General features: G+C 47.6%; 5 protein-coding genes across 8 annotated transcripts in view; 1 reads left to right on the top strand and 4 right to left on the bottom strand.

The window, feature by feature from the left end:
• The window catches only part of LOC115246454 (uncharacterized), a 9,518-nt gene extending 9,314 nt beyond the window's left edge, over positions 1–204 (bottom strand). For 2 of the 3 annotated variants that reach the window (XM_029838623.1, XM_029838625.1), the window contains exon 1: positions 1–203. This exon is cut by the window's left edge and continues 262 nt beyond it. The gene's annotated coding sequence lies outside the window, so the exon portion shown is untranslated. The other variant, XM_029838624.1, reaches the window with a different exon arrangement.
• Positions 205–440: 236 nt separating this feature from the next.
• LOC101071351 (tumor necrosis factor receptor superfamily member 1A) lies at positions 441–4,146 on the bottom strand. Its single transcript, XM_011605891.2, has 10 exons — positions 3,886–4,146; positions 3,054–3,147; positions 2,900–2,984; positions 2,698–2,823; positions 2,445–2,594; positions 2,284–2,362; positions 1,784–1,836; positions 1,508–1,680; positions 1,309–1,432; positions 441–1,227 (listed from the first exon to the last, which is right to left on the bottom strand). The coding sequence occupies exons 2-10, from the start codon at positions 3,114–3,116 to the stop codon at positions 944–946; spliced, it is 1,137 nt and encodes a 378-aa protein (XP_011604193.2). The 5' UTR covers positions 3,117–3,147; positions 3,886–4,146; the 3' UTR covers positions 441–943.
• A 688-nt stretch (positions 4,147–4,834) lies between these two features.
• LOC105416736 (tumor necrosis factor receptor superfamily member 5-like) lies at positions 4,835–9,529 on the top strand. 2 transcript variants are annotated; one of them, XM_029838750.1, is made up of 7 exons: positions 4,835–5,086; positions 6,280–6,351; positions 6,609–6,747; positions 6,869–6,994; positions 8,311–8,484; positions 8,578–8,682; positions 8,774–9,529. In XM_029838750.1, exons 1-7 carry the CDS (start codon positions 5,057–5,059, stop codon positions 8,884–8,886), a joined length of 759 nt encoding a protein of 252 aa, XP_029694610.1. In that variant the 5' UTR covers positions 4,835–5,056; the 3' UTR covers positions 8,887–9,529. The 2 variants fall into 2 exon arrangements, with proteins under 2 accessions (XP_029694610.1, XP_029694611.1); XM_029838751.1 differs by lacking the exon at positions 4,835–5,086 and adding an exon at positions 5,905–6,145.
• On the bottom strand, positions 9,488–13,287 carry LOC101071122 (tumor necrosis factor receptor superfamily member 5-like). Its single transcript, XM_029838745.1, has 12 exons — positions 13,008–13,287; positions 12,429–12,632; positions 12,260–12,334; positions 12,090–12,147; positions 11,750–11,860; positions 11,463–11,606; positions 11,172–11,268; positions 10,998–11,050; positions 10,584–10,700; positions 10,435–10,463; positions 10,247–10,352; positions 9,488–10,074 (listed from the first exon to the last, which is right to left on the bottom strand). Exons 3-12 carry the CDS (start codon positions 12,320–12,322, stop codon positions 9,812–9,814), a joined length of 1,041 nt encoding a protein of 346 aa, XP_029694605.1. The 5' UTR covers positions 12,323–12,334; positions 12,429–12,632; positions 13,008–13,287; the 3' UTR covers positions 9,488–9,811.
• Positions 12,914–20,231, bottom strand: LOC115250376 (intermediate filament family orphan 1-like). Its single transcript, XM_029838662.1, has 9 exons — positions 18,930–20,231; positions 17,439–17,499; positions 16,774–16,869; positions 16,539–16,679; positions 16,281–16,465; positions 16,085–16,211; positions 15,517–15,606; positions 15,260–15,390; positions 12,914–15,117 (listed from the first exon to the last, which is right to left on the bottom strand). The coding sequence occupies exons 1-9, from the start codon at positions 19,862–19,864 to the stop codon at positions 15,009–15,011; spliced, it is 1,875 nt and encodes a 624-aa protein (XP_029694522.1). The 5' UTR covers positions 19,865–20,231; the 3' UTR covers positions 12,914–15,008.
• Positions 20,232–20,236: the final 5 nt, after the last annotated feature.

The raw sequence follows: 20,236 nt of genomic DNA, 5'->3' as shown, positions 1-20,236 counted from the left end.
TAGAGGGTCATTGTTGTTCCACGTCAGACGTCCAGAGAACAAAGATGCTTCAAGGGTTTCTTCAGAGCAACTTGGAAACCAGTTTGTAGAATGATTGTGGAGTAGAATAGACTTTGATACTGTTCTGTAGCGAGTCAAATGTAGCCGATAGCTCAGAATTGCACCGCCTGCTCACTCTATTGACCCCGAGTGCCGCAGCTGCTTCAGCCTGACATTCGTGTCCTTATCTGCAGGCTGAGACTAGCGTTCGACAGTAAAAGCTGCTCGTCTGGGGCATTCTGAGACTAGGTGTGTCCTCCAACAGTCATGAATAATATGCAAGAAGGTGGAAAGAATGCTAATGGCCTGTAAAAAGTATCAAACAGTGGAACTAGAGCAGAAACTTTCCCGGCAGGCGCGCTGGGGCCAGACTTTTGTTTTTTTAAAGCAGTATAAATTCATTTCTGAAAGCTAATACGCTTGTTTTTATTATATTGTAATGCCTTATAACCCTAAAACAAAGAACAACACATCATTCATATACAGAAGATGTTTAAACACATGGTTATATATATATACAGTATATACTCTTGTATCTGCATTTTATGTACAACTTATCCACCACTTATCCCGACTATAATGCCATAAACTCCTGCTTCAACAGTTCCAACAAAACCATTGCTTGTTTGTTTTTGAAATATACAGTAAAACAAAATATGTACATTTCATTAAGTAAAATAAAAACAGATTTCCCCTGAAAGTTCTTTCCAAATGTGAGCTGAATCCAGTTCTGTTAGCTTGGTAGCTGCTCTCAGCCGTCTGAAGCCTCTGTCACTGATGGGGGGGGGGGGTAGAGTTCGCTGCTCGCTCTGCTAGGGACCGGCTTTAGCAAGAGCACCACATTTGCTATAAGGAAGTCTCTCCAGAGCAGCACTTGGTCACAAAGACTTCCCAGCTCGCGCAACTATGTGAAGCCGTAGACCTTCTCGAGCTCCTCGGCAGCCTGCCCCAGGTGCATCTTCCTCAGTTCGTTCAGCAGATCGTGCAAAAGCGGCGGATGGAGCAGGGCGCCGGCCCCCGAGCCCCGCTCAGCCCACGCCCTCAGCATCTGGTAGTGAGCCTCTCGACAGGGTCGGTAATCCAGCTCTGCTTGTTCGATCTCAGTGTCCCTCACCCCGAGAGAACGCACCAGCTGTTTCACCTGCAGCACCGGAACCAGATCCAGGACGGTGTAGATCAGCTCGGAGACTGAGGCGAGGACAGAGGGGAGGTCAGGGCGACATTTCCACATCTTTGACTTGTATCATGTGTAAAATAAGACACACTCACGCTTGATTTCCACGGGGATGCAGTCGGGCAGCTTGACTGGCTGCTCGCACTCACTGAGGGGAGTGATGGTAGCAACCTTGAAGGTGATGTCAAATGAAGATTCCTCACTAGGGATCAGGATTTCCTGCCATACAGAGTCTCCGTTTATTTACATTCACAGCACAGAGCAGCACACTCACAGCTCCATTCACAGGTGTACCTTGCATGGGTCTGGAGTCACAGCGGAGGATTGGGAGGGGAACTCCTGCAACCTCCTTAAGGTAACGCTTTTTGTCACCACGTGCGTAACCGCAGCAACCAGCAGCAGCAGTGTGAGGCCAGCCGTGGCAACTCCAATGGAGTTGTATAGAAATCCCTTTGTAGATTCATTGCCTTCATAAGAGAAAGGACACGTAGTAATGCAACAGTGCGTTTAGACGCTGTAGTTATATTCCTCTGCAGCCACTGATTATCAAATTTTATTACTAGTACCCACCTTTTGAACAGCTGAGAGTGACCGAGCAGTTAGATTTACATTCACCAGAGCATCTGTTGACAAGACAGGGGACATTTTACAAGCGTGACTCAAGAGGAAGTGACGACCGTGTGCACCTAAAGGTTTAGAGACAGCAGCGTCTGATTGGCTGGAGCTAATGTGTCATCGGTGACAGCAGAGGCCACGTGTACGTCGTGCACACATCATTTCAAAAACCCGGCATTTCTCGGGTGACACCAGATGAGCTGACTCATCAGCATTTGCGTAGCATTAATGACTATCTAAGAACTAGCAACACAAATGTCTTGAGGATTAATGGAATCAAATGTAATGTGTGGTAGAGCCTGAGACGTGTGTGTATACCCCAACTTCTCTTTTGTTTGCCAAAGGAGCAGAAATGGAAAAAGTGACACTCTGCTGCCGGTTTCGTCTGAAATACTAACTTCCCTATCAGCACTATTCTGTGCAACCATGGGTCCCGTGTAAGCAGGTCTACGCACTTGCTGCAAAGTTCACACTTGTTGTTGAGTCTGTAGTAGTTGTCTTCACATTGGCACACAGTGTTGTTCTCTGGGGTACCTGTGCACAGGAGAGAACAACAATAATCTGCTTTTCAACAGAACCGATGAAGAACCGTCTCTCCTTCTGTTGCTGGACTCACATTTCTGGCTTTCCTTCTCGGGGTGATCGCATTGTCTGCATTTGAGGCATTCGAAGTTTTCCGAATCGATGTTAGACCGGTAATACCCCTTGTCGCACTGGCAAACGGTGTTCTGATTGCCCTTGCAGGGACGGAACACCACTTTGTGGTCTGGCGTTGTGGAAGAGGGAGGAAGAAAACCGATATTCAAGCACTGCAACGCAAACAGGTGGATCTGATGTAGCGGAATGTAGTAGAAATCAGTGGACTGTACTATTGCATTTTCGGCATGTTCTGCATTTGTCTGCGTAGTTCATCGTATCCATGTATTGACCATAGGGACACGCCGTGCAGTTACTTCTCTCACGCGGGGCGCTGCACTCCTCTTTAAGCCTATAGCCTGGAAAACAAAGACAGGAAGAATCTGAATAAAACTCAAATAAAACTTGAGGATCGGGAATTCGCCCGTACATTACCTGGAGGACATTTGTTGCAACAAATTCCGCTTTCACTTTGATATTCCACATCTAGACACGATGTTAAGGTGGGGGTGACCAGGCACTGTAACAGGAAAGGCTAAATTAATGTTTTCTCTGGGTGGTAGCTCATATTTGGTGAACATGGACTGACCAGGAGGAGCAGCACTGTGGGGAGGGGGGTTGTGTCTCTCCTTGAGAAGGCCCCTCGCTCCATGATTCTGGGAGTTTAGTCCATCTGGTGTCACCTGCAAACCCCCGACACAAAGCTTCATGTCATGAATTTGACTTACGATCCACGTTCATTCCAGCACCATCAGTTTGTGAGCCTAGAGAGGTGTGTTGTCATAGAAACAGCCTGTTGTTGCTTCATGTCAACAACAACAAGCCCACCGAACATGTTCAATAATCTAATAAATAAACCATTCACCATTTCGGTTTGACTCTCACAAAGGTGAAGCCAGGTCGAGACAAAGTGCAACATTAGCTGAGAAAAGCTGCTTTTGGCAGCACAACTGAGGCAAAAGTCTTTTATCTTTTATACCTTTTAAAAGTCTCAAAGGTGTCTCAGGCGTTCCTCGCGACATTTTTCATCTAAAGAAATTTCCTTTCTATATCATATTTTTGAATGCACACTCTTGAGAAATAATAGTGTCGCAACCTAGTGACCCGCGCGCGCGCACACGCACGCACGCACGCACACACACACACACACACACACACACACACACACACACACACACACACACACACACACACTCCCCGGTCTGTAGGTGACAGAGAACTTTTCAGAAAGCTCATATTGAACAGGCCGAGCTAGTAACTTGTCTGCGAGCCTCGGAGACGCGAACTACGGTGAAAATGTCAAACATTGATCCCCGTCGCAGCGGTTTCGGTTCGGCACCACAGAACGAACGCCCACCACAGCCCGGAGAGCGATATGAGTGTTCTCTTCCTGCCTCTGACACGGCTTTTCAGTCGCTTACCTGGACGGCCGCGGCCCCGAGGAGTGACTCGACACTTCAGTCCAATGGGTCGACGATTTAAACCGCTTCAATAAAAGTTAAAAAGTCTTTTTTTTTCACCAGCAAAGCGGAGAAAACCTGACGTCTCGCGAGTCTCCGGCGCACGAGCGGGGGCGGGCTCTAGCGGGAAGCAGGTCTGAGTCACGAGCTCGTTTCAGAAAAAGGCAAGAAGTTTGGAAGGAAGAAGTGTGGTCCAACTACACAACCCAGAGGAGCCCCCAACACCTGAACGCAGGTGTAGGATCCCCACATCTACCACAGAACACACCTGAGCACACCGATTTATGCTAAATATCTACTATGTTAGTTACTATCACAACAATAGTGATTTCACCCACAGGAAACAGATAAAAACGGAACTTGTCAGGGTGTTTAAAGGAATATTTGTGATTTATTTGGACAAAGAAGTGATTTGTTGATGAGCGACTTCAGCCATCTCATGCACACGTTAACGCTAAGCTGCCAGGATTCAATTCTGTCTTCACCGAGGGAATTCTGCAACAGTTTGTGGCACAGTTAGCTAATGGTGGCATTTCCATCTTCCCAACACAGAGTTTTAGGAAGATACTTTCAGTGTTTGATGAGGGCTGTTTGAACTGTACCAGCATTTAATCAACAGTATAAACAACAACGTGGATCTGGGAAATTGTATCTGTGGTGTTCAAAAACCAATAACTGTATGTAGAATGTAAGAGGAGAGAGGAACACAGGAAAGCCAGCAGAGTTATTCACGTGTCTTGGTTCCTTCGTCAGCAGAGCAAGACTATTACTTCCTCAGAAAAACCGCATCGCTCACCCACCCATTCCTCCCCCTTCCCCCGCTGTCTCGCTCTCTCTCTCTCTCTCTCTCTCTCTCTCTCTCTATTTCTGTCAATGTCACTCAACGTTTTTGACCTACATGCAGCACACCGACACCTGCACTCAACCACGTGCGAAGGGGCCATCGCAGTGGCTGCATCAGCCGCTGGATCCAAACGTGTCAGCGTTCAAGTGGAGAGAAGGTGGCGTCTGAAGAGTCTGTTTACATCAGCACGTCTGTGTTCCTGGCAGGCGTTCATCTGATGTTCTAGTGAAATATGCTCATCGTTACAGTTAAGCTGCCCAGAAGTGAAACAGGGCAGGAGCCGTTCTGATGACGTTTGTTGTACTCATCTCTGTAAAGGTGCGGCCACGTCCGGAGACACATGTGACCCCTTTTTTATCTGCTGCTTTGTCAACTCTGCACCACTTCATGCGGTTACTGTGCCAGGTAGTCGTTAAAATTCACCCATACTCACACCGCCGCTAAATTACAGCTACCCAGTGCACGCCTGCATGTTTTAATGCCTGGAGGATCTGTCGAGGATCTGGGCAAACATGGGGAGCGAATGCAGACGTGCAGAGTCTAAATGCAAAAGTAGTTATGAGCACTTCAAACAACAAAGATGAAATAAACGTCTTTGGCCCCGAGGGAAACTAAGACATCCTGTGACATGAGAGCCCTCTTGAGGATTTGGACCCTCATCTGATGGTTGAACAGCCTGTAAAGCGATTTTAAATGGGACCAACTGATGAATTCTCTTGATAAAAGCAGTTTTTACCACCTCAGGCTTTTATCCAAGACTAAATCGCTTTCATTTTTTAGGGATTTTGAGTGTCATTCTGGCTGTTATTTCCGCATTTTTGACTACTTTAATGTTCTTTGCACTATTGCACTATTATATTAATGTCTACAGTCCCCCACGACCTCCGATGCCAACTCTTCCTAAAACAAAACGAGCTTTTCCAGCTCCTGAACTGTCGAATGAGCTACGAATCAAAATGTGCCCCACCCTGATTCCTCTTAAATCACAGTGGATTGGATTTATAATTCTCTGAATGGTAATACTTGTTTTAAAAAACCTCCCATTATTACATTATTAACACACTCTTATATACAGTAGATTCCTGGTAGACATTTTTTTTTAACACCTCATTTCATTCAAGCTTACTGCAGCATCACGGCGACAAGATCATTTCTTAAAGCGAAATCATATCCCCAGAATCTTCTGTCAGACCAAAACTTCAACATGGACCGAAATGATTGCTAAGTCCTGCTTTTACTCATTGACCAAGATCACAACAGGGGAACAGCTGCAGCTCCAGCTGAGGCAGACAAAGTTCTTGACTGCAAAAGAAAATCAGTTTTGGATGAAATGAAAGAGACGTTGCCTGATGGAAAAAAGGTGGAGGCAGATAAAGGGTATGTTTTTGCAAAGAGCCGGAGGGTCGAGGCTGGCAGAGAATGGGGACAGAGCAGAGAGATTAGAAAAACCCACCATAAATGTGGGTCTTTCATTATGAGTAATCAGACTTTATGAATCGTCCCCTTGACAGACTTCTGGTCCCCTGTTCAGTCTCACACTCGGTGGGTCCCGGGAAACAGCTTCTTCTGCCTCCTCGTCCATGGTAGGTCAGAACCAAAGAAACCATTTTGATTAGTAAGATAAATGTCCTGTCATGTGGAACATTGATTGTGTAAATTATTGTAAGTCTACTTTGGTTATTTTAAGGGTTAAATTACAGCAGAAACCCCGAGCGCACGTTTGTGTGTTTCTTTTGAACTTCTGCAGAAACGTGACTGAGCTTCATCACCACAGTCCTTTATTGTGTCTGCCGGGTTTCCCTCCTTATTCTCTCGTCTTCGCCCTCTGTTCTCTCCTCAGATGCAGCAGCTCTGCTACCTTGCAATCACTTTCTCGTGCACCCTGTGTTTCGCACCTTTGCTGCGTTCCTTAGGGTGCAATGAAACACAATATCGCAGCAGTCATGGTGAACAAAGCTGCTGTAACAAGTGTCGGCCAGGTACGGCGACACCCGCCACACAAACCCACCCCCACAGAACCGGACACACAAACACAAACGTGCACTGCAAAGGTTATGATGCTGAACTAAAAGCCAAATGTGGATTCATGTGTGTTCCCAGGTCACTATGTGGTTCAGCACTGTACTGCCTCCTCTCCGACTAAGTGCAAGCCGTGCGAGGATCAGCGCTACATTCAGACGTACAACATGGAGTGGAGCTGCGACTTTTGTGGAAGCTGCAGTGCATGTGAGTCCTTTCAGCTTTTCTGCAGGCGTTAGCAACATCCTACAGTAACATTATCAATTGTGTACATTTGAAAGATTGTGTCAAGGCTTTAATTAATCTCTAATATAGAATCCACAGAGGAGACACACACAGACACACACTGTCAGTTTAGTTCCCTAATTGTGACTCATTGCTAGTGTCATGGAGGGGTGATTTAGTCTTTGATCGTGACAGTCATTTCTCTCTGCACGACCCCCAACCTTGTCCAGGTCGTGCACAAAATCGTGGCGATCTTTGTCTCGTTACTCATCTTTGCTCGTAGATGAAGAAACCTGCAGCTCAAGCATTGAAGGGGATTTTTCCATTTTGTTTGTCAGGGTTTGTTAGCACTCAGAGAGAAAGAGATACGTTCAAAGGGTGGGGGGGGGGGGGTAGAGACTAGGGTTGAAAGTGGTCTGTCAAAACAAGACGACCGCGGTGCAAGTTGAAGTCAAGTCAGTGGAAAAAGTAAAAGAAAAACAGAGAAAAAGGTTAGAAGAAACCAACCCAACAGCAGAGCAAAGAGCAGCAGATAGAAATGTCATGCCCGCTTCTTGGGTTCCTGTGCTACGACAGGCGAGCCAAAAACAGCCTCGTCTGGTTTTTATTTTTTAATTTTTTTTTTAAATGTCAGCGTGGGAACCAAATACGAGAAAACTTGGTGGCGGTTTGCCCATTTCTGTCTGCAAACGGCTCTAGAGTCAGGCAAACATTGGGAGGAATTAACGTGGGTGTTAAAACTGTCAAAATCCCTTCGGCCAATGTCGAAGCAGGGGCTTCACTTAACTAGCATGGAAACTAACATGTGGAAAAGGTTTGCCCACATAAACATTTCACGCTTGCTCTTGAAATTAAACGGTATCTCTCTTTGGAGGGGCCAGGCCACAGACCACATTACGAGCTTGGGTAGATTATCCAAGAGTTGCGATGTGAGACCACAGACCATTCAGCTCTATATTAGCTAAATTTTTGCCCCCCAAATGAACCTAAGAAAGAAAACAAGCTTTAACACGGATAGACTGCAATGTGGTTGTTGCGCAACATTTCTGCAGGTAATGGAAACCAATGTTCTGTGATGCCTGCAGGGTCCAGCGGGCTCATATGTGTAGTTTGTTTGTTGAATTCACATCCAATCGCATGTAAGTAATGAAGCGTTAGGTCAAAATGAAATCAAGCTTTCAGTAAGTCCACACATCCACAGTCATCAGTAACTTATGACTTATACTAGGTAGTATCAGTGAAACTGACGCAGTTTCTGATTTATGAAATGTTTAACTGTTCCTTCACTCCCCCCCCAGCAAACATGGAGTACAAGTCACACTGCAACGCCACCCATGACTCTGTGTGCAAATGTAAACCGGGCTATGAATGCACAGACCGGCCCTGCACGCAGTGTCGGCCGGTGTCGCCGACCACCAGACCCCCACCCCCTGTAACACCTGTCACTGTCATCACCGTGGAAACAAGCAAAGGTAAAGTGCGCTGCGCTTCCTGTGCAGCCATAAAAAAGACGTGTTTAAGGTGTTTACGCGTTACTAAAATATCTCTTTTGCACACGTCTACAGATACGCTGTGGCTAATGCAAATGGCTGCTTTTCTGTTGATAACAGTTGCAGTGTGTGTTGTCTTGAAAAAAAAAGCAGGTCAGCAGTGGATCACATCCAAATGTGGTGAGTAGATCTGTAGCATAACTGTGCCAAAATGTATAGATGGGAGTGTACGGGAGATAAGTGATGCAAGTTTCTGTCAACCTGCCCCCAGGTTACCTGTTGGCTAAAACACATGAGCCGGTGTCACCGTGCTCCGATGATGAGGAAGTAACAAAGCCTGTGCAGGAAGCTGGGAATTTTGCTAAAATCGAAATAGATCCTTGAGCTGGATTACAAAGATGCACCTTTGGCATCACTCATGGACATCTGGCCGCAAGTGTGTCCTAATCCAAACAGCTGGAGGCAGCAAGAACTGTGAACAAGAAGTTGGAAACCTGATTTCCAGAAGAGCGAGTGGACAAAAACATAGGAGAGACACTGTAAATATGGAGCAGAGCAGGAGAACTGCTGTGCACGAGGTTGGAACCGTGGGGTTCTGTTGCTCAGCATCGGGATGGTTCGACACCTGACGCCGTCATCGCTGTGGAAACCACCGGTGAGACTGTCTGGACTGTGGAGTCCACAGACGTGACCACCAACGCGAGAGACTCCCTCCCAGGGTTCAACGCACTCAGGGAAATCTGACTCTGCTGAGGTGGAGATGGAAAAAATGGATTTCTTTCTCTTTCTTTCATCGGTCACGTTGTGAGAGTTTATTCCAGATCTGTTGCTGCAGAGCAGCCAAATGTTTAAGACTAATATATTATCCCACGGAGGCCACTTAAAAAGAGAATGGCTGGTCTTGCCCAAGGAGTCAGGGATCTGACTGCGTGTCCAATGTCTGTGTAGATACTGTATATAGTCCTGAGTCAGATGTGAACTCATGCATTTTTACCAACGTTTTATTAAAAATACATTTACCTTAAAAGTCTTGTGTTTATTCGGAACAAAGTGAGCTTTAAACTTTTAATTACATCGCGTATCCTACAAGGAAAACAATCTCATAGTTTGTCTTCTTCTGTTTGTCTTTGGTTTCTGGTGTGTACAGACAAGTTTTCCCAGAACCTGCAGGTAAAAATATTTCCTCTGAATACTGTGATTCACAGTTTGCCAGACAGCGATTGAGGTTATTGTAGTGTTCCCTGCTTCCTTCCTTCCTTCCTGTCCTCCAGCAGATCTAGCCATCAGTGTTACATTTTTGAGAGATGCCTCACAGGACTTCCTCTTTGGAAATGTGGCAGTCCTTTCCTTGTTCCTGAAAAGGGAAGAAAATGCTGTCGCTCTCTCGGCTCCTCTCCTCCTCGGAGATGTGAATACTGGGAGAAGGTGCAGGCTGGAACACGGGACAGTCTCTCTCGTCTCCTGTCTCCCTCTCGGCTGTACTCCTGTCTTCAATGGTCGGGCCAACCTGACCCGTAAACTGACTCAGCAAACTGAAGATGATCGTTCCTGGATTATGGACGTGAACTGGACCTGCGGAGGCAAGAACTAACAATTAACGTGCTGCAAAGGCTCACATTCGCCTGTTACTCAAAACCTGCAGCTCGGCTCTTATCCAGTAATACAACTCATTGTGACTCTGCATTTTAATCATCGCCGCGACTCACATGTTTCACAAGAAAGTCTAGAATTTACTCAACAGTACCCAGATTGGCTGCAGGAAGGGGCAGCGGCTGCTGCTGCGCACTGAAAGAGTCTCGGGGGAAGTGATGAGTTGACTCCTTTAACTTGCAAGGAGCTTTTCGACCTCCCTGAAGTAAAACATGTTCAGCAGGGTGGGGTCAACAGAACAGCCACAACCTCTACTGGAGTGACTCAAACTTCAAGCTTTACCTTATTACACAGCATAAGCACTGCAACAGCTGGAAACCAACGGATGGATCAGTTAGCAGCAGAAAGGAGGGGCTGTTTCTGATGAATCGATGCTGTGAAGATTAAGGCTGTGGCTGAGGGACAGCGGGCCCCTGGGAACCTCTACTTACCCCTCTTGAAGCAGGATTGGATTTGAAGTCGACCAATGTAACCCAGAACCACGAGAGCCACAAATGCCCCAGCAAATAGAAACGTTACCGTGGAGGGAAGCAGACCATTCATCTTATCTGAGAGAAAGGACAAACAAGTGAATAAAGCTCATGGCTGAACACAACCTGAGCTAAAGAGGAATGTCAAAGCCCTTCACTGCCCCCTAGTGGTATGTCACAGTAGCCGAGCAAGCCTCTCCCTCTGTGATCCTTAAATAAGGTTTGCTGAAGGTTGGTCTCTATAATGATTGAACTATTGAACTTCCAAATCAGGACACACAAAAAAGAATAATTTCAGATGTCAACGAGCACCTAATGTGGCTCATAGTTCAGGGATAAAACCATTTTGCCTACTGACAAAAAAGAATTGCTCACCCGTTTGGGAATTTGTGTCATTTTGTGTCGCCAGAAAAGACTGTGGGCCGCACCTGTGCAAGATAACGAAAGAATCTCAAATATGTGACTCGGGAGAAAGTCTGGCACCGTCTGAACGTTCTCAATGTGCCCATTGTCTTCAAAAGTTGGCATTGAGGAGACCACTCGACTGACTTGTGTGAATTGCAGAGTTCCCCAGCAGCTCTGTTGCGTCCTGAGAAGGATGTGGGAGTTTCTTTTCTATGGTTCTCTGAGAGGATGGTCGCAGCCTCTGGGAAACCCAAAAAAAAAGTTGGATTTCAGCTTTCATTCCTTTAAAAACTCAAGTATTAATGCTTGAAAATGTTAGTAAGGTCTTCAACATTGTAAAAAATAAAGTTTTCATCATGTTTCATTTGTGTGTGAAGAAAGATGTAATGATGTTTATTTTGAAGCCCCCTCCAGGCCGAGGCCCCGTATATTCACCAACAGTGTCCGTCTCCGGGATCCTTTCGCAGTATCGACAGTTAGCCGAGAAAGGCACCTCCTGCGTGCACATGTAACCCTCCTCGCACACGCACTTTACATCTGACTTGTCCGTGCAGTTCTGAATCACCTTCAGGTGAAAATCTGAGACAGCCAAAAATAATCATTTTTGTCTGACTCATTTCCACTAATGCAAAGACGATGACACAATTTTATCACAGAAAGCCAGAGGTGACAGAGAAAAACACGATTACGGCGGTGAACAGAATGAGTCACGGTTTCTCTACTTGGTCTGCAGTCTCTAGAGCAGCTGCTGCATCTGTCTTCCCGGTTCTGGCGCGTGGTGTAACTTCCTGCGGGACAGGGCGCGCACTCTGTGCACGTCTTCTGATACTCACCTAGCAGAGAGCAAGAGCATCAAATGACCACAACCGGATGAGATATGCTCTGCATCTTAATGAAGGATGTGGTTATGCTACGCTCAGTCTGCAAAGCTGTTTTTTTTCCTTGTAAAAAAAAAAAAAAAAGGACTAAACTACAAAAACAGCATGTTTTGGTGTAATTTCTGCCTAATTCAACCAAGCAAATGCGCAGATACAGAATCATGAGAAGAGAGTGTTTTCTTACCTGCAGGACACATTTTACAACTCCTTCGGTTTATAATGTGATATTGGGTCACCTCTCTCTGTGAATACAAGTTCATTAAAGGTTTCAACTCGTGCCAGGCTCGGACGCGTCGAGCTGCACCTTTCTAAGCTAGCAGCAGATGTAAAGTTCAAAGCAGAGGTCGTTCTTACCGGTGGAAAGCTGAGCGCCATCAAGGTCGAGCATGAAATCAGAAAGCACTGCACGAGTCCCATCGTAAATTAGGCCTGCGTTTCAAAATGAAATCAAGCGTAGAAATATTCAGGAAACCAGGCACACGATGAAGCGGCGTGCGGGCAGAAAAACAAGTTTTCTTCTTACCTTGGGTGGCTTTTTGTCTTCCAGAGGTTAGAGGTGTGACTTCTGTCTTCGCCTCCGTGTTCTCTCCCCCATGTGTCACAGTTTCCTTACCTGGTTACATCTTCTGCTCTCCTCCTTCCACTGATGTCCTGTTTACATGACAGGCCGGCCTCGCTCTGACGTGGATTCTGCATCAGTCTCAACACTTTCCGAGCAGACGGAGATCTGGCAGAATCAAAGAGAAGTCAAGGCTGCAGCCAGTTCACATGCTACTAACATGTAATACGACTTGATCTGTAGAAATGATCTTTTTTTATTGCATAAAAGAAACATTTTGAACATTCCCAATGTGAAATATGTAAAAATCCTCAAATGTATTTATCAACCCATAACTGACTCCCAGTTCAGCATTTCCAGTTGAATCTTCCTCCCAGTTCACAGAATTCCACCTTTTTCAAGACTAACAATGACAACGTGACACAACAATAAAGGACACGTTTTCTTGCTTCGTTGCATTCGTCTTTTTATTATTTCTGTCTCTGTTGACATGTTACACACTGGTTCAGCAGTATAGCCTTCAAAGCCGAGGTTACGTCTCACCTGTACCATCCTGCGCGCCCGAGTCGACCATCAGCACCATTAAATACTCACGAGACACCAAATATTGCTGCTTTCGACCGAGGAAAACATACAAGACCTTTGTTGCTTCTTTAACGGTGCTTCTTCCTGTTCCTGAGTCTTTGATCACAAGCGGTTCTTCAAATCTTTTCCCCTCTTATAGAATAACAAAACAATCGTTCATTTTGCCAAACATGTGTGTGTGTGTGTGTGTCTGCATATTTCCCCCTGGCGCTATTTTTAAATTGACATTTCTCCACAGCGACACATACAACCTTGAACATGGAGGGAAAAAATAGCAGCAAAATAAAAAAAATAAGTGTCATTTCATTTAAAAATACATATGCGACAAAAGTCAAACGTGTCTGACATTTCTAAAAAAAACCACGATGAAATGTATGAACAAAAACAAACACACCTCCGCTCTGAAACCTGATGCTAACGAAGATGAGCTTCTCTAAAACCCTCTTATTGTATTTAAGCTCTACATTAAACATTCTTTAAACGGCCACGCGTGCACGAGTTTATATCAGCTTCACACACGCCCCTGCTGATTGTACATCTTTGTGAGTGCAAATCTTTTCACCTTTTCAGGCGAAAACAACAGGAACCGAGCACCTTGGTGAACCAGCATCTCATTTTTACCGGCGATTTCCTGTTGTCAGACAAATGTCAGACAGATGCTTTGGCACTCTATGGCTTATTGACTCCCGCCTGCCTCCGTTTGCTCTACGATCTCTACAGCGTCTCTCGGCCATGCATGAATATTACAGGATCCACCGTTGGGAAGCGTTTATACATTACTTTTCTTGTCAGTGATTCAGGAAGCAGGAGCTGACACTAAATCTGGAGCAGGTCCAAAATGGGGGCTATACAACTACGAACAGTCATGCTTCTTCCCCTGACCTCAACACCTTGAGCCGTCGAGCGAACCCCTTTTTGCAGCGTCACTGGTTTCATCTTCCATTCAGAGATATTTTAGCGAAGCGGCGGTGACTCAGCACGTCATAAAGCTCCACTCAGGCCATCACAGAACCTCACACACCAGAACCTCACACACCAGAACCTCACACACCGACTGCCTGGAAAACGTCCTCCCAGCAGGCGTCGGGCCGTGAACCTCTACCGTCGAGGTTGGAATCTACTATAACTACGAGATGATGTGACACATGATCCGTTTAGTCCAGTTTAAATCGACCGGAAGGTTTGGCGAGCTCGGCAGTCTAAGAACACATCGGCTGCTCCAAAATCTCTCCGTTTTGTTTTTTTCCTGGATAATTCAGAGCAGATAAATAAGTGGATTTGACAGCAGGTAACTGTGGCTGAACAGACAGAACTCTGCTGCTCTAATATACACACTGAATATTTTTGTCATCTAAAACAGAAGTGATGTTGGGTGAAGCACGTGTGTTATAGGGCTTTTCTCAGGGTGCACTTTCGTCCGTTAGTATACAGAATTCAAGCTATTGGGCAGTAAAATGCTGAATCGCGACATCTTATTAGACTTTCTTTGTCCACTGGAAGAGGGTCACATGTCTTCAGATATGTGTGGACTAAAGGCGTCCTCGCACCAGGTACAGTAATTGCTTGGGAGGTTCCAGAAAAGTGCGCTGTCACGTGTTAGTACTGCGTACGGAGTGAAAGGCTCATGCCATTTTTTTTTCCCTGATGGTTTTAGTGCTGCGGTGCAACAGTTCACAAGGACGGCAGAGCGACGTCCAAGGATCAGCGGGGACCCAAACTGATCTGGTAGGAAGAAAAATAAAAGTCTTGCGTATTTGGAGTGACATTTTGGCTCATAGGGGGTCGTTGCCTTAGTTACAGTTGTGTGTTGTGTTGAGGTGGGGGGGGGGGGGGTACTGCAGCTGGACGCGGCGGCGGTTACATCTACGTGATGGAGATCACATGGGAAAGCAGCCAGACCTAGTGAGGGTCACACGGTGCAGCTGGGGGCGGTCCAAGTCGCCCCCCGCTGAGAAATGGTCAGGATTTTCCTGCAGGTTGAAGGTTGGAGGCCGAAGGCGGAGACGCGGACGCCTTGTCGCCCTCTCTCTGGTCAGTTTCCTCCACGGAGGCAGAGGCCGCAGGACTGCTGAGAGACAAAACACAAGGCCACACGTCTTTCATCCCTTTCTCTAACCCCCTCCGCTCATGTTTGTGGTCTCAGGTGTATTACTGCTACAAACAGCGCCGCCTCATCTTAAGTGGTTGCTAGGCGCCCCGGCGGGTGTCACCTTTCTCCGCTCTGGGTGATGAGTCTCCTGCAGGTCTCCATCTGAACGTCCAGGCCCCTCTTCATGGAGCACATCTCCATGTACTCGTGCAGGTGTCGGTTCATGTCGCTCTTTGCTGTGGCCAGTTCCATCTGCAGCCGGGGGGAAACTGGCCGTCACACATACTCACAGAGGGATCCCAGCGAACGCTGGCTGCTTTTATCATGAGAACACGCAACAGAATCCCAAGAGGAAAACAGCTTTGAAGCGTGTCTGACCTCAATCTGGTCAATGGTCTCCTGGTATTCCTTCTCTCGAGACTTGAAGAGACACTCGGTGTCGCTAATCACCTTTTCCAAGCAGTCCTCCTGATACACGCACACAAAAACGAACGTTCGCGAGAATATCTGAATCTGGAAATCGTGTTTAAATGCTAATTATACAGCAAGATAATTAAAGGAGATGAAGTGTCAAGTCTGGTTTTATTCTCAGATCAAATTTCACTGACTAATGCAGCTATTTTATTACTGGCAGACGATCCTGAGCCACCCACAGTCTGCAGATGGAAACAGCACACAGGGGGCGTCACGTCTGTCCGCATTACGTCTGTCCGGTTCTAACATCCTGGTTCTAACCATCCTGGTTCTAACATCCTGGTTCTAACCATCCTGGTTCTACCATCCTGGTTCTAACCATCCTGGTTCTACCAACCTGGTTCTAACCATCCTGGTTCTAACATCCTGGTTCTAACCAACCTGGTTCTAACCATCCTGGTTCTAACCATCCTGGTTCTAACATCCTGGTTCTAACCATCCTGGTTCTAACATCCTGGTAAATGCGGCCTACCTCTCCTGGAGGATGGATGGGGTCAGGAGGCAGAGTGCAACCAGGAAAGTCCTCCCAAAGAAGCAGCGTCTCCTCGGTCTCCTCCCAGGCCAAACTGTCACAGTCATCCTCGAACTCACATTCCCTCCTGAGAAAACACGCACGCACGTTCAGAAGCGCACGACAGACCACCCGCCGCGTTCCCCGGACCACTCACAGGTGGTTCAGCATCCTCTGCATCTCCTCGTTGATCTGGTTGCCCGACGAGCCGCCGCGCTCCTCCTCTTTGGCCACACCGGCGTCGCTCTCGGACGTGCTGACGGGTTCCTCGCACTCGCTCCCGTTGAAGGACAGCGGCGTTTGTTTCCGGCGGCAGGCCAGCGCCGGCTGGCTGTTGGGAGGCTGCGGGTTCATTGGAAGACCACCAGCGTCAAGGGCTGATCAAAAGGAGCCGAGGACCTCCACTTCCTCGTACCTGGTACATGTGAATGACGCCATCGCAGTTCCTCTGCTGAGCCACGTCGCAGAGACGAGCGGTGATGTCGATCCTGCGGCAGATGTCCATGTCCACCTTCATGGCCTTCTCCTGGATCTTGCTGTCCAGCTCCGACAGGTTCTGAGCGCAGGGAAGCGAGGGAGCGTGCTCAGAACTAGCCTGACATGAGAAAAGCATCCATGCGCGTGTGGTTGGGAGCATGCGCTCGGCTTACGTTGCTCATCAGGCCTTTGAAGAGAACCAGCTCTGCCTTCAGCTGCTGGACTCGGAGGGCCAGCTCGTCCTGGCAGCCCTCGCTCTCCTGCAGGTCCTGCGTGCAGCACAATGACCCAAACACTCAGCAAACACATGATCATCTCAGAAAGCAGGGATTGGACAGAGACCAACAGAGTTCCAGGGATTATCAAAGCTCTTCATACGTGCAACAATATTGGTCGCACACGTTTGAGGTTCAGCTGGTACTTAAGAAACACACCCGGGCCTGCTCACAACACAGGAACAACACTGGAAGGGCAGAATTTTAGGTTTTATTTAGCTCTCACAGGAAAGAACGGTATTAATCTCTTAGAAAGTACTACAGGAGTAACTCGTGAAAACGTGTCATTCACCAAATACCTGATAAAACTAAATAAATAGCCAGTTTACTTTCATCAGCTGATGTTTAAAGGGCATTGTAAGAGGAATAAAAAGAATTCTTAATAAGTCTGACAGCTTTTAAGGCTTTATTTTCTCGAGCAAGGTCAAGATCTTCTTGTGCGTAACAAATGATTGGAATTCTAAACTGAAGCCATATTCAGGGGCTTAAACCTTCTGAATCCTGTTGACTTGAGCTCAGACTCAGCGGCTCATTAGAGATGCAGAGCCGCAGCACAATATTACCTCTTGTAGGTCTACGATCTTCTGCTGCAGGTCCATCCTCATTGTGCATTCGTCCTCCCATCTAAATGACACAGACACACCAGCATGAGAGGAGCGACACAAGCCTGGGTGTTTGGAATGTTCCCCTGCTTGGCTGTGTAGCCAAAAATCTGCATAAATCAACTCTGCTGATGTGAAAGAGCCGAAGGGGAACTGAAAGACAGAGAGGATTGAAGCGCAGCCGCAGATTATATAAGTCATTGTGTTCTGCTGGGATGCCGTTCGCTCCACTACTGTAAAAACCTGCGCACGGAGATCTCACTGTGATCACAGTTGGCACTCAAGAATCTGCTGGCTGCACCTGGGGGGGCAGAATGAGACCCACTACAACCCTGTGGTGGCACAGCGGCGGACGTATGAGAGGCTCGTTGGATCGCTAACCCGAAGGTGCAGAAAGTGCTTCCCCCTGCGTGCCAAAGCCTCATTGGGCATTTCCAGCGTGCGCTGTATGCTGCATTGCAGATACACTGTGGAGAGTGGAGAGGGGAGTGCGCAGTGGAGGGAGGGGGGGGGGGGCAGGGAGCACAAGACAGAAGAGAGGAGGGGTTCAGAGGTTTGTGTCAGAATAAGAATGAGGACCGCGTTAAAATAACTGTGGATAAATCAGATCCATAGCTTCAGATGGAGGGTTTGGGTCACAGACAGGAAGCAAACTTTACCTTCTATCAGCTGAAACGGCCCACAAAGGCTCTCCGCATTGTTCTATATGTTGTTTTCCCCTTGAAAGAGTTGAATGGTGATTGTGGGATGGAAAAATTGTGGTTCGGACCGAACACCTCAGTCCACAAGTGTCACTTTTGAGAGCATTTTAACAGAAGCGCCAGATCAATTTCAAAAGGGGAAATCCACTTTAGAGGAGAGTTGACAGGATCTGAAAATAGAGACAGCTGTCCCCTGGATATGTCCACTGGTGATGACATCCCGGGACACTGCTGCGGGGAATTATGGCTGCGGGAATAAAATTCATCTGTAGTTGGTCTGAGGATTGTTTCCCCAGATAAACACATGTGACATGTCACCAGGATCATAAATTCTTCTTAGAGCAAATGTTGCTTCTTGAACGCAAAGCTAAATAATAATCAGCTGTTAGTGTCATAAACCAAAGCTAAAGTGTCCTTTAGCAAACTTTAATCAACCTTATTGTTCCAGTAACATTCTGGGAGCTTTGCCTCACAGGTCTGAGCTTCATTCTTGATTATATTCAGCTCGTGACACATGAGTGACAGAATGCGACGAGGGCCTATTTGTGGTCTGCCATGAAGTGGATGCAGGGTCCGGTTGGGGGGTGATGATGCAGAGATCTATGCGCTGACTCTGCTCTGGTTGGAGACAGATGGTCTTGCACTGGCTTCTCAGCTCACTCTCACTCCTCCCAAGCACACTTAAGAAAGCCGTGCATGTGGCCCACAGGGCCGTTAAAAGTGCAATAAAAAAAGGTTTCAACCCATTTACCTTCGCTTGTACTCGTCCCTCTCCCTCTTCACCTTGGCCAGGACGTTGTACAGGGCTCTGATCTCAGGGGTGATGGTATCTATCTGGACCCCAACACCATCTGGGTGCACCCAGGACACCCCAGGGCTGGTCAGACGCTCCACGCCTGGTCCCAGTTTGCGGATGTGGTTGTAGGACCAGATGGTGCCTGGAAGGAACCGCGGAGGGGGGTTGTTGGAGCCCGGTGCGTCTGCACAAGGAGAGGGGTGGCTGACGGTGATGGCCGGGTTCCAGCTGATGTTGGCGGGGGCTGATGCGGACCCTTCAGTTTTGGCCGGTGCGGTGCTTGTGGCGTGAGCAAACAGCGTGGTCGGCCTCCTGGCTGAGTTGTTGGTGTTGTGGAAGGGCAAAGAGCCGGGCCTGAACGGTATGGTCCCGACAAATCCGGTCTGCACACCCGCCTCCTGGGTCTGCACCCGGTTCTCACAGCATCCACCTTGGCAGGGCTTGTTGGCATCCAGCGCCTGTTGCAGCTGCTTCTCTAAAATCTTATTTCTGCGCTCCAATTCGTGCACCTTCGCCAAAAAGCACCTGAACCTCAAGTTGAGCGTCTTAAGGACGCTGATGTTGGATCCTAGGTCGTTTCTGAGAGCCATGGCTGCAGGGGGATGCGGCACAGCGCGGTGCTGGTACAAGCTGCTGTGGTTGAAATAAGGTGAGGTCTGGGAGGGTGCGGTGACGTCAGGCCCCGGCTGATCAGGCCCCGGACCCGAATGATCACCCAGGAGAAAGGACGCCTGGTCCGGTGCACCGAAGACGGTGTCGGACAGGAGGCCAGAGGGGGAATCTGGATGTCCGAGAGCCTGGTGCTGAGGATGTTGTTGGAGATGCGTAGAGGCCCCCAACAAAGGATTCATGCTATGATATGGAAAACTGAAGCGCTGCAGATCTGGCATGAACACGGACGGGAATGATCTCGCTTTAGCAGAATAGGATGAATAAATAAATCACACACGGGCCCTCAAACGCAGGTTTCCCAAAAGAGAAGCACGTTAAACGCCAACATGATTACATAAGTGTCTCTAAATAAGAATCTTAACCTGAACGTCTCCGCGTCGGCGCTGATTATCCACCCGAGCGAAAAGCGACTCAAAATGGACTGGAAGCAGAACTAAAACGCACCCACCGCGGTCTCAAACAGATGGACGAGAACGGAACAAAAACGGCACAGAGGATGAATGGAAAAGGAATGAAATCCAATGTCAGCGCGTCACAGAAGTTCTGGCAACAAGATGTAACCGCAGGCAGGAGAGAGAGTGCCGTAATTA

The sequence above is a fragment of the Takifugu rubripes genome, chromosome 7 (assembly GCF_901000725.2).
Source record: "Takifugu rubripes chromosome 7, fTakRub1.2, whole genome shotgun sequence".
In the NCBI taxonomy this organism is placed as follows: domain Eukaryota; kingdom Metazoa; phylum Chordata; class Actinopteri; order Tetraodontiformes; family Tetraodontidae; genus Takifugu; species Takifugu rubripes.
This window is presented reverse-complemented; position numbering and strand designations above follow the sequence as displayed.